This window comes from Wolffia australiana, chromosome 15 (genome assembly GCF_029677425.1).
Source record: "Wolffia australiana isolate 7733 chromosome 15, ASM2967742v1".
Classification (NCBI taxonomy): domain Eukaryota; kingdom Viridiplantae; phylum Streptophyta; class Magnoliopsida; order Alismatales; family Araceae; genus Wolffia; species Wolffia australiana.
In genome coordinates this window covers 5,363,218-5,376,172 of record NC_135849.1, presented here as the reverse complement: position 1 = coordinate 5,376,172, position 12,955 = coordinate 5,363,218, and the positions used below count along the sequence as shown (strand labels likewise).

Genomic DNA, 12,955 nt, shown 5'->3' with positions numbered 1-12,955 from the left:
CCCAGACAAAGATTACCAACACTCAGGATCCACTCACCAAATAGGAACTCTGAGCTTGTTGGAAATGGAGGAAACGAAGAGAGTGAATTCTCTCTCCTCATAGAAGCCAATGAGTTTATGTAAAAAATTAAGGTAAAAAATATACATTAATATTCTCGTCAACCGATATTGTCATCCGTCATTTCTGTCATTCGTCCTTAATTTTTGTCATCCGTCATTCATCACAAAATGATGGATGACTAATGACAAATGACAGACATAGGATCGTTGTCATCCGTCAATCGACGCAAAAGAAAACGAATGACGAAAATGAAATGACTGATCACAAAACCGTCATTCGTCATTCATTTTCGTCATCCGTTTTCTAGATTTATGCTCCTTATCGCTCCTCAGAAATGGAGTGATAAATTTTTTTTGACATATATCAGAAACCTGGTTCCACCATCGAAAATCAAGCGCCCACTTTTTCACCCTATACAAAAACGCTGAAAAACGACCCCTCATTCACTCTCCTACAATAAATGCAAACCATATCTCATACAGCGCCATAAATGGCAGCACCATGACACATAAAACAGCCGGCGCGTTTCCAAACCATGTCATACAAGTTTGAAACAACCATCATCATCATCTTCATCCTCTTCATCATTCAACCAACAAAAAAACCTTGAATGGATATCCCTCAATACAAACAACCAAGTCAAGAAAGAATATGATCGCCAAATCGCGATAATCCCCCACAACATTGACAAACCACCTTAAGTCAAGATAGAATAGTATCGCCAAAGCGCGATAATCCCCGCACAACATTTTGCAAACAACCTCAAGTCAAGAAAGAATAATATCGCCAAAGCGCGATAATCCCCCACAAGATTTACAAAAAACCTCAAGTCAAGAAAGAATAATATCGCCAAAGCGCGATAATCCCCCACAAGATTTACAAAGAACCTCAAGTCAAGAAAGAATAGTATTGCCAAAGCGCGATAATCCCCCGCAAGATTTAAAACAATCTTAAGTCAAGATAGAATAGTATCGCCAAAGCGCGATAATCCCCCGCAAGATTTAAAACAATCTTAAGTCAAGATAGAATAGTATCGCCAAATCGCGATAATCCCCCCACAAGATTTACAAACAATATCAAGTCAAGAAAGAATAGTATCGCCAAGGCGGGATAATCCCCCAAAACATTTACAAAGAACCAAGTCAAGAAAGAATAGCATCGCCGTTTACAAAAACATTTACAAAGAACCGACCGACTCAAGAAAGAATACCGACTCTCTACTCAAAACGCGACGAGATCGTACGCCTTCCAGACGAAGTCAATGCTGCACGGCCTCCCCGCGTCAAGCCTATCCCACGGCTTCCCCTTCCCGCTCCAGTGCATCAAGCTCACCGCCCCATCGTGCATCTTCCTGCAGTTCCCGCTGCCGTTATCCCCTCCGAGCCCGTGCTGATTCCAGCGATGATCCAGGCCGTACACGTGTCCCGCGAACACCAACATCAACGGCGGCAACGACCCCAGCTCGTAGATCCTCGGCTTCCCCCTCTTCTGCACCTCCATCCACCGTCGGATCTCCCCTTCGTACCCCCCCTCTCTCCACCTCTCCAAGTCCATCACCATCACCCCCGTGTTGAAGTAACACGCCCGTCTCCCCTCAAACGTCCGTCCCAGCTCCGCGTCATCCCAGAACCCCGCCGTGAAGTACGCCGTGAAGTTCGCCCCGCAGTACTCCGGCGCCGCGATGACGGCCCCCCCCGCCCCCGCCTCGTCCCACAGCGTCCTCACGTCGTCCACCAGGATGACGTCGGAGTCCAGGTAGACGACGCGGTTGACGCATGCGTCCAGCAGGGACGCGAGGTAGTTCCTCGCGTAGTTGAGCGGCCGGTCCAGCGCCCCTCTCACCGACGGCGAGATCAGCGCTGCCACGTCGGATTCTTGATTGAACGGATAGATCTTGAAGAGGAGAGAGGGGAAGGTCGCGGCGAGGACGCGGCGGAGCTCCGCCGTCGCGGCGGCGGACGCGACGAAGTGGAAGAACACGCTCTCCGGGCAGGATCCGTGCTTCAGGATGGAGTGGACGGCTGCGATGGTGCCACGTAGGTAGGCCCGGTCGAGAGTCATCGCCACGTGGACGAGGGTCGGGTCGCAGGCGGCGGCGGCCCGGCGGCGGTCCGGCGGCGCCCCGCAGCCCGCGCCGTTGCGGAACTGCGGCGCCTCCTTGAACCGCGGCGGCGCTTCCCCGCCGTTGATCTCCCCCCGGACGGCTCGGATCGCCGCCGCGTCTCGGGTTTGTGACAGGAGGACGACGATGACGATGACGAGCGCGGCTACCATGGCGGAAGAGTTCTTTCTTGAGCGGATGGGTTCTTCTCTGTTGACGTCCCCGCTTATAACACGAAGAAGAAGAAACGCGTCAAACAAGCGGCGACTGAAGTCAACGCGGCGAGGTGGTCAAAGGGGGAAGCTTCGTTATCGGCCAATGGGAGGATGGCACCTGGCATTTATGTGGGCCCACGCTATTTTCGTATTCCGCGTGCTTTGTATTTCGAAGTTTGGACGCCGCCTGGCTGCCACGTCATCGCTCTGTTGACCAAAAGGTTGTTGACACGTCGCAACCTGCTGACTTTTTAAAGCTGCCACGTCATCGGTTTCTTGAAGACGACGAGACACCTCGCATAAGCTTTCTGTTGACCAGCGATTTGTTGACTCTTGTCAACCTGCCACGTGGACCGATGGGAAGTTGGGTTAATCTGTTGAGAAATGGTCCAGGATCTGATGAAGTTTCGCCATCCGTCCCCGGCCCCTAGTCGTCATCCATCTCCCGTTCCGTCCCGTCGTTTGGGTTGCCACTGATTTACTCATGAACATAAATGCACGTATAAATACAAATAAAAATGTAATATTAGTGCAATAAATTAATAAATAAAATTACAAATACACAGATAGATCTAAAATTTTTACATAAAGACAGTTTTGTCTTTGGTTTTGTAGAGACTCCATGACACAAATTGTATCTTTACTGACTGAAATTGCATCTTTATTCATGCACATATATAAGCGCAAATAGAAATGTTAATATAAATACAAGTAGATATATGAATACGCATACACCAATAAATATAAAAAAATTACATAAATACATTTTTGTAGAGAATCCATAACGCTGGAGAACACCCCCTGATTCATTAAAATATAAACAACATATACAATGTAGGTACATGAATATAAACATCAAAGTATAAATATAAATAGGTACATACAAATAAATAAATTACACAAAACAGTTTTCTCTCTGATTTTGCGTTGAATCCATGACAAAAAGGTATCTTTCATTTTGTCTTTTTCGTTCCCTATATATGTCTAATAGGGTTTGATGGTATCGGTCTGGTCCGGGTTTTAGCAAAAACCTAAACCTTACCTAAAAGTAGAAATCAGTGGCAACCCAAATGACGGGACGGAACAAGAGATGGATGACGACTAGGGGCCGGGGAGGGACGGCGAAACTTCAATGTCAAAGAAGTAGAAATTTTATGTTCATAGTAATGTTAAATATCCTATAGATCAAGTTGATATTTTTAGAATTGTATAAATAATATACTCCCAGTTCCGGTCTGGTTTGACCCTTAGACCTAAACCTGTTTGACAAACCGGTCCACACTCAAATGGAAGACCTGCGGTCTTGGGTTGGTACTTTCAAACCGGTCCTTAGTCTAAATCTCCAACCCTAATGGCTACTATTGTGTCCCGTCAGTTTGGTCATCATTACCGTCAACTGAACGAAACGGTTAAACAACCCAACAGTTGGTTCGTTCACTCATTTACGTCATCCATCATCCTTCTCAAACGGCTGGTATAAATTAGAGCTGTTGGACGGATTGGCATCCGTCCGTGCAAAAACCGTCATCCGTCTTCGTCCAGAGCGATGGACATATGACTGAACAAAGCACTTTCAGTCATTGGTCATTAGTCATCCGTTATCTGTGACGGATGATTAATGACCGAAATGACTAAGCGGATGACAAAACGGACTGATGACATTTCGGTGACAGAAATATTTCTCTCTCTCAATCGCTTCCCTCTCCTCTCTCTATCTATATCTCGATCTCTCCCTCTGCCATCAGTTCCGTTTTCTATAATTGTTGAATGACTGAAAGGGACTGATGACGGAATTGTGACGATGACGACGTACAGACGGATGACGAAACTGACGATCTAAATGTATGGACGGATAACGGGACGGAAGTCCGGTCAGTCCCGTTCCGTCCGTCCAAAATCGTCATTCGTCCAACATCTCTAGTTTAAATGAACGTTTTCGAACGTATTATATATTCAGTCGTTCTTCGCAGCGGCTATGGCGAGCGAGGGTTCGTGAGCGGCCATGGAAGAGGAGAAGGCCGCGGCGTACTACGACGAGCTCGCGAGGAGAGGCAGCGGCGCGGCGAAGTTCAAGCAAGGCCTTGGATTCTCCTCATCGTCTTCTTCTTCTTCTTCTTCCTCGTTGGGCGCTCGAGCCGCGGGGTTGATCAATTTTGTTCGTTCCTCCGGCCCCGGGGTTACCGAAGAAATCCAGAAAAAATCGCGGATTGAGAGCATACAGAACAAGCTTAGGAAGAATTCCCGCGGATCAAGAGATCGGAGTACAAGTAGGAGTAGAAGTAGGAGCAGGGAAAGGGAAAGGTACTCTGGAAAGGGTGGAAATTCCCGCGGATCAAGAGATCGGAGTAGAAGTAGGAGCAGGGAGAGGGAAAGGTACTCTGTGACGTGTGGAAATTCCCGGGGAAGTTGCGGTGATCGCCGTCGGAGAAGTAGAAGCCGTTCGGAGGAGAGGAGAAGCAGCCGGCGAAGTAGCCGGGCTGATGAGCGTGAGGAATCTTGTTACCGTAGAGGTGACGCGAAGGGGATTTACAGAGAAGCCCATGGGAGGGATGGGTTGAAGAACAAGGATTCGCAGCCGGATTATTCTCAGCTCATTGATGGGTACTCTCGGATGGTTGGTACTCATTCCTCTTTTCTTTTTAATCCCTTGCATGTTACGGCATGATATTCGACCTGCTAGAATTTGGTATTTGCCGTTGTTTGGTTAGAATTTGATGTTTCCTCATGGGAAGAGTTTGAACTGATAGAAATTAGGACACAGTTGATGTCTGATATGAAGAGTACATGAGAATCTTCGTATCATTGCCGTTGTTTGGTTAGAATTTTTTGTTTCCACACGGAAAAGGTTTTATCTGATATAAATTATTTCACAGTTGAAGTCATATAATAATAGTACTTGTGAATATTCACATCATTGCCGTTTTTTGGTTAGAATTTGATGTTTCCTTATGGGAAGAGTTTAAACTGACAGAAATTATGACGTAGTTTATGTCTGATATGAAGAGTACTTGAAAATCTTCACACCATTGTCGTTGTTTGGTTAGAATTTGATGTTTCCTCATGGGAAGAGTTTAAACTGATAGAAATTATGGCGCAGTTGATGCCTGATAAGAAGAGTACATGAGAATCTTCATACCATTCCCGTTGTTTGGTTAGAATTTGATGTTTCCTCATGGAAAGAGTTTTAACTGGAAGAAATTATGACACTATTGATGTCTGATAAGAAGAGTACATGAGAATCTTCACATCATTGCGATTGTTTGGTTAGAATTTGATGGCTCCTCAGGGAAAGAGTTTTACCTTGGTGAATTATAACTGATGAGCTTTAAGATCATAATCTACAGTGGGTAGCCGTCATATTATGGATAGTAGATAACGTAATTTTTTGTTAGGAATGAAGATGCCAAAAGAATAGTTCAAATCATATGCTTTTGACTGAACCAAGGATAGAATTGTGCATCATCATCAGTGGATGAAGACGGCTGTAGATTTGTATTAGGTTTTTTATTGAAGAAATTACTAGGCTTTGATGACTGAGCCCTTTAATTTCGGGTAATCTTTCATCTATTTTCTCCATTGCTTTCATTCGAGAGCTGTTTTCTGATGTAGAAGAGACTCATCGTATTTTTTTCTTATTATATTTTTATTTGCTTTCTAATTAGACACCAGCGGAAAGAGTCAAAGCCAAAATGAAGCTTCAGCTGTCAGAAACTGGTATAAACGTGTTTTTTATGATTTAGTTTCAATGTTCTTCATTCTTAACATCAAACCAATTTTAATTTAAGCTTTCTCATTTATAGAATTCCTTTCATTGACAAATTTATTAAAAATGTTGAATTCAACTTTATATTCTCTCGTGGTGCATTTACCAGGAAAATTTGCCCTACTTTTATTTTCCTGTAGAGTCAAGTAGTTCTCTTCGGCTTTTTTCTCTACTCTCAATTTTTTTCAAATATTTCAATGGAAAATCTTAAAACAAGCCCCTTGGTCGTACAATGATCGCGCAATGTACTCTCTTGAAAATGCACATTGTATTTGGACGCAAATGTCTTGCAACCAGAACTAGAGAAAGAGGGAGATATAGAAGGGGAGAGAGGAGAGGGCCACAGTAGGAGAAATGGTGAGAAGTGTAGGGGAGAGGAAGGCCCACAGCTTTATGCTTTGATGCATTCCCTTGAGGTTAGGGAAGGTCTTTTATGTTCGACAAGAAGCCATAGTGGGCGGACATCACTTTTTGATCTGGCTCGGTATCCTATCAACAGTCCCATATTGCCACCAGCTTGTCCTTATGCTGGAACTCTGATATCGGTATCTTGTATTCGTTCCAGACTGGCGACAGGTTTGAAAAAATCTAGATCCATCAACCTGTTGAAGTGCTGCCATGTAAAGCTTGCCCTTTGCTAAACGAGATTCTGGCGCGCAGTGTGCCCACCACATACAGGGATTGCCTTCTTATCTTAAATTTTCCCATTTTCTTTGTTTTGCAGCTTAAAACGTTTCCAATAATAGGTCCAACCCTCTTTGATGAATTGTGGCAGAAGGCTAAACTGATAGAGCACTTCGGCATTCATCAATCCATTCTTGAAGCAGTAGTTTACCTGGTGGATCTCACAGAAGTTATCATTAAAGAGGAGAAAACCATATTTGGCATCTTTTCCCAAGTTTTTGCATTGGGAAAGTGTATCCAATGTGATTAGAGGCAATGCTAGGCCACTGGGCGTTCACAAGGTTGGGCTCGAGTATAGGTTTGAGCAGATATTAGAGAATTCCATTTGTATTGCAGATCAAGAAGCTGAAAGATGGTTCTGGACAATCCCGTCCTGGAACGTGCCTTGTACAATCAACGCATCCTCGTCCAGGGCATGCCAGATCTTACAGGATATGGATTAACCTATTGAAAAAATATGCGAGTGTTCAATCCCCTAAAAAATCTCCCTCCCAACAAATACCCTATGACAGTAGTAGTGGCAAATACCGTTCTTTCTGTTAGCTTAACTGATACAGTTCTTTCTGCTTTAGGGGACAAGTGAAAGTTTTCATATGGCTGGACTAAATTGTCTTATTTTTAGCGAATCATCAATATAATTTTATGCAGCTAAACGGGATTTGAGCAAGGCCGTAACCACCGGATGGGAACGCTTTGACTTTGATAAAGATGCCCCTCTTGACGATGAAGAGCTAGAAGGTCAGAACATTTCTCCCGTTTTTTTTGTACCTATCCTGTCATTTGATAGATTTCCGTGTCTTCTTCTGGCATCTTTTTGGTTGGAATAATGCAAAAAACAATCGTTTCTCCACTTGTATACTAGCCCAAAGTTTTTTATTGGAATTTATAATCTTCTCTCAGCATCATTTTTTATGTATGATAAAAATTTCTCTACAGGAAGAATGCTAGAACCCATCTCCCCTTGCACCTGCAACAACCAAAATTCTTTTAGTACAGTTAATGATCTAATCTTAACATCTTTGTTGAATTCCTGATAGAAATTTATCCACAGAGAAAACGGATCTTCCTCCACTCATGTGCCGACCCAATTCTTTCAAGACAGTTTACGATTTTCTCCGATTATATTTGTGGAATCCATGATAGAAACTTCTCCTAACACTGAAAGAAAGTTAGACTGTATCATCCCTCACTTATGAAACAATAAGATTCAGTTCCACTATAAGCCGCACGTCGCACTCCTAAATGATCTCCAACCACTTTAGGGGTGTTTTTGTCTTTTTACCCTCTAGGATTATTTCATTTTTCCCCTTGAAATAATGGTAGTCAAAAAAATTAAAGCTTCAGCTTGGCTTGTCCTGCCACCAATCCCTACCTCTCTACCAACTCATACAAATGTATTCATGGCATCAACATCATGACATTCAAGCATTAGTGACATACACTTTAGACTAATAAAGCCAAACCTGATATTTTCTCGTGTTGTTCAGTGGCAGAGGATGACAAATCCCTGGTCAAGGATATCGGCCAGAGTTTCCGTCTCACTGCAGTGGAGGTCAGATCATCATCATACCCATCAATCATAAAGCCATGTCTCCATCATTTCCTTCATGTTTTGTTCAGACAAGACGCGAGGAAGAGCTTAAGGCGGCCCATGACCAGGCCATGTTCGGAACGTCCTCATCTCCACTCGAGCTTCCAGATGAGTCAACCCCGCCCTTGACCAAGAAAGTGGAGGAGACGGCTCAAGTCAACGCACCATCACTGATGAGCGAGAAGGCACCGATTGAATCTCAGTTTCTTTTAAGAGAAAAAATATTAAAATGAGAAAAAAAAAGAGTGCCCTTCTCATAGACTCTGATGTGGATGTTTACTGTTTACAGATTCTCGCCAGTCGTGGGTCTTGGCGGGATCGGATACGCCGGCTGCAACCTGGCCCGGGCTGATCTGCGTCTCTGGTCAACAGAGGTAAGTCTAGTCCTTGAACATTTACTTTGTAGCATTATTCAGCTTGATTCATTATTGGTGTATTTATTAAACAACAGAGGTAAGTCTAGACCTTGACCATTTACTTTGTAGCATTATTCAGCTTGATTCATTATTGGTGTATTTATTAAACAACAGAGGTAAGTCTAGTCCTTGACCATTTACTTTGTAGCATTATTCAGCTTGATTCATTATTGATGTATTTATTAAACAACAGCGGTAAGTCTAGTCCTTGACCATTTACTTTGTAGCATTATTCAGCTTGATTCATTATTGGTGTATTTATTAAACAACAGAGGTAAGTCTAGACCTTGACCATTTACTTTGTAGCATTATTCAGCTTGATTCATTATTGGTGTATTTATTAAACAACAGAGGTAAGTCTAGACCTTGACCATTTACTTTGTAGCATTATTCAGCTTGATTCATTATTGGTGTATTTATTAAACAACAGAGGTAAGTCTAGTCCTTGACCATTTACTTTGTAGCATTATTCAGCTTGATTCATTATTGGTGTATTTATTAAACAATGGAGATCAATGTGAGTTTGTGGAGTTTTTAATGAAGGCGAAGATGGAACTTGGTTCTGATCAGTATGTGTTTTGTTTTCAGGCCTTACCTAGTCATATCCTGGAGGGTACATGTTTAACCAGGCAGTAGACAAGGTTAGATTGAAATGTGAGGTTTTTAGTCTTTACTAAAATTTGCAACTTACTGAACCATTGGCTTCATATTTATTAAAAGTCAAGGTTGATGCAACTTTTTTGGGTTCTTGCGATGGAATAATTGAAGTTTGTGTTACTTCAGTGTTCAGAAAGGCGACAACCTATTATCGTTATACATAGGAGATATCAATTATCCTGAAAAACAAGAAGGCTAATGATATTGATTCTGGTATTGATATCTGAAGTCATTTCTGAAGTGAATAACTCATAGTGATAACAGGTATTATTGATAAACCAGTATTAGATTAAAAAATGTTATTTTAAGGCTCTCACTTATGTAACAATATTAATAAAAAAAATTCTTATTTGGTACTAAATAAGGGTCGTATACACGAAACATGTAATGAGAGAGTAAATTTGGGTAAATATATATTTCAAAAAATTTTAGAGATATTTTCATATTTTTTGGGATTTTTAGATTATTTCATAAAAAATAGAACTAGTCATATTTGATTTTAAATAAATGAAATCTCCTTTATTTTATTTCTATTATATTCCACTGGTTTAATGTGATTTTTAGAAATTTTGAGGAACTTTTCTTATATTTTCAGATTTTTTAAAACTAAAAATTGAATAAAAATATCTTTGGATCAATTTTGGGTCTGTTGAGGTCAGTTTGGGTCAGTTCGGGTAAAATTGGTTGGACTGATTAAAACCAGTAGTCAACCTAATGAGCCAGATCGGATTTGAATCAGCTGTCAGTCAAGTTGACCAGGTCACTTTCAGTTGACTTAGTCGTCAGTCATCGACCCAATGGGATCTGCTTGGAAAAATATTCTAGTCCTTGACCGTTTACCTTTTAGCATTATTCGACTCGATTCATTATTGGTGTATTTACTCAGCAATGGAGATCAATGTGAATTTGTGGGGCTTTTAATGAAGGCGAAGATGGAACTTGGTTCTGATCGGGATGTGTTTCGTTTTCAGGTCTTACGTAGTCATATCCTGGAGGGCACATGTTAAACCCGGTCAGTAGACAAGGTTGGATTGAAATTTGAGGTTTTAGTCTTTACTAAAATTTGTAACGTACTGTACCACTGGCTTCTTATTTACCAAAAATCAAGGTTGATGCAACTTTTTGGATTCTTGTGATTGCATAACTGAAATTTGTATTCCGTAGTGTTCAGAAAGGCGACAACCGTTTATTTTGGTACAGTGTGCTACATTCGTGGGCAATGGTCAAACTCAAAAATTGACTAGTTTCATGTAACACAATCTACAACAGAGTAGGGCACCACTAACATTAGGCATTTCAGATATCAATTATCCTTCAGAGAGGATTTCAGATATCAATACCAGAATCGATATCATTAGCCTTCCTGTTTTTAAGGCTCACACTTCTCCAACAATATTTATTAAACTTTTCTTACTTGGTACTACATAAGAGCCATATCAATGGGGAACAGGTAATGAGAGAGTAAATTTTCATTAAAATATATTTTGAATTTGTTATATGTATTTTATATTTTTGGGATTCTTAGCTATTCTCTTTGATGAAGTTCAATCAAGTAAAAATAATTCTAGTTAAATTTTATTTTAAATAAATGAAATAGCTATAATTTTACTTTTATTATATTCTACTTGTTCAACGTGATTTTTTGGAATTTTCAAGAATGTTTCTTATACTTTTGATTTTTTTGAATTATGGGTCTGTTGGAACTGATTGAACCGAATTAAACCAATTGTCAACCTAGTTGACCCAGTCAATCTGATTTCAACCATTCGTCGATTAAGTCACATAGGTTGCTTTGAGTGGACTTATCCATCAGTCGTCAACCCAATGGGATTGGCAGTTACACTGATCGTGACTAATTAGTTTGGCAGCCAGCCAGGTCAGCCACATTGTAAGATATTGATCAAACTTGAACTCTCCGACAGACTCTTGTAGAGAAAGCATTAATCAAAGAAATTTGATTCCCTAGGCTACATATAACAAGTTGGGACCAGAGATCCAAAATGGGATACAAAGAGAAGGGAGACAAGTTTAAATACAAGTACCTTAACTCTTCCATACTTAGGATTGAATTCCAAGAGTTTGGAGGGCTAGGATTGACTGAATTCAAGTTTGGATCCAATTCAAATCTGAAAAATAAACCGTTCAAATTCAAATTGTGGGATTGTTCCACAATTCTTACCTTTATTTTAACAAAGTTCTTAAAAAGGGCTTAAATGGGTTTGAAGAGTGGAAGTATTGTTTAGCAGGCCTGCTTTATGATGTTGACCATGGATTGGGTTCGTTTTTTCTGGTCAAGCAAGTGGCTTGGGCTTCTCTTTTTCTCCCATTATCCTGCAAACTTTATCATTTAATTCTACTAAATCATGTATTCCAAATAAATTCCAAGCAAATGTGAGAAACTTTACTTCACTCTAAGTAGACAAGTGGGCCTAGTTTCAGAATTCAATTAAATACATAAAAATGGAACTTAAGAAAATGATTTAGAATTTTGTTATTTTCACCTTAAAGATTAATAATGAAAGTATAAATGAAAGTATGTAGTGCAAACATAAAAATTAATGATAAAATGAAGTATAAATGCATATTTTATTGAACTAATTTGCTGTTCTCAATCGGACGTGGCAGAACAGTATTGTGATAACATAAGCATTGAGCAAATAATGATAAATGATTTTGATTACGTAACAGATAATGTGACGAAAACTTATTCAAATACTATACTAAATTAAATTGATTTAATTTTTTATTTATTTCTTGATAAATAAATCAATTAATTTCTCCATTTCTTGTAGGTTTCTGAAAACTTTAAAATATGGATGACATATGAAAGATACATCAGGGAGTATTAAAGAGTTAACTTCAAATATACTTCCCATTCTGATTTAATGATTGAGATTTACACAACTTAACCATTTGTATGGTTCCTATTTTTCAAAAAAAATTTATTGAGTTTCTTTCTAACGATGACGAAATGAAGCAAGGAAGGTCAGCAGTCAGCTATGAACTGCTCAGGCTCACTCTAGACAGAGATAGTGGAACTACAGAGGAGAGAGAACTTGTAAGTTTGACTAGTTTGAATTGGGAAAATTTAGTTATTAATTATTTAATCCTTATGACATTATAGTTAATAAATATGGTTGGCTAGTTTGAATAGAGTGATTATGGAGTTGTGAGTCATAGTCAAAATATAGTCATCAATGCAAAAGATGTTGATGTAACACGATGAGCGCCGGGATCAAATGCCTCGTGTTACAACACAGGACAGGCGGTAAGTGAATGTGATGAGTGTATGGAATGCAATGTGTCAAGAAAATCCAATGAGAAATATCGAGGCAATTGCTAACTAGTATGGCGATCGATTAAAGATTTGGGAGCTGACCGTTCACAGTCACACTCTTAATGACCCAATGGGATCAACTAGATGAACTACGAAGTGAGGGACACAAGGTGTCTAGAGACATCAACGT

The 12,955-nt window shown here is 40.4% G+C and overlaps 1 protein-coding gene and 1 pseudogene across 2 annotated transcripts; one reads left to right on the top strand and one right to left on the bottom strand.

Annotated features, from left to right (window-relative positions):
• Positions 1-1,137: 1,137 nt before the first annotated feature.
• On the bottom strand, positions 1,138-2,349 carry LOC144713040 (putative galacturonosyltransferase-like 10 pseudogene; annotated as a pseudogene).
• Positions 2,350-4,345: 1,996 nt separating this feature from the next.
• On the top strand, positions 4,346-10,647 carry LOC144713060 (serine/arginine-rich splicing factor). Of its 2 annotated transcripts, none has more exons than XM_078587541.1 (8): positions 4,346-4,991; positions 6,040-6,091; positions 7,473-7,562; positions 8,312-8,376; positions 8,445-8,600; positions 8,705-8,789; positions 9,420-9,472; positions 10,460-10,647. In XM_078587541.1, the coding sequence occupies exons 1-6, from the start codon at positions 4,380-4,382 to the stop codon at positions 8,765-8,767; spliced, it is 1,038 nt and encodes a 345-aa protein (XP_078443667.1). In that variant the 5' UTR covers positions 4,346-4,379; the 3' UTR covers positions 8,768-8,789; positions 9,420-9,472; positions 10,460-10,647. The 2 variants fall into 2 exon arrangements, with proteins under 2 accessions (XP_078443667.1, XP_078443668.1); XM_078587542.1 differs by having other exon boundaries at positions 9,420-9,485.
• The last annotated feature ends 2,308 nt before the right edge of the window (positions 10,648-12,955 follow it).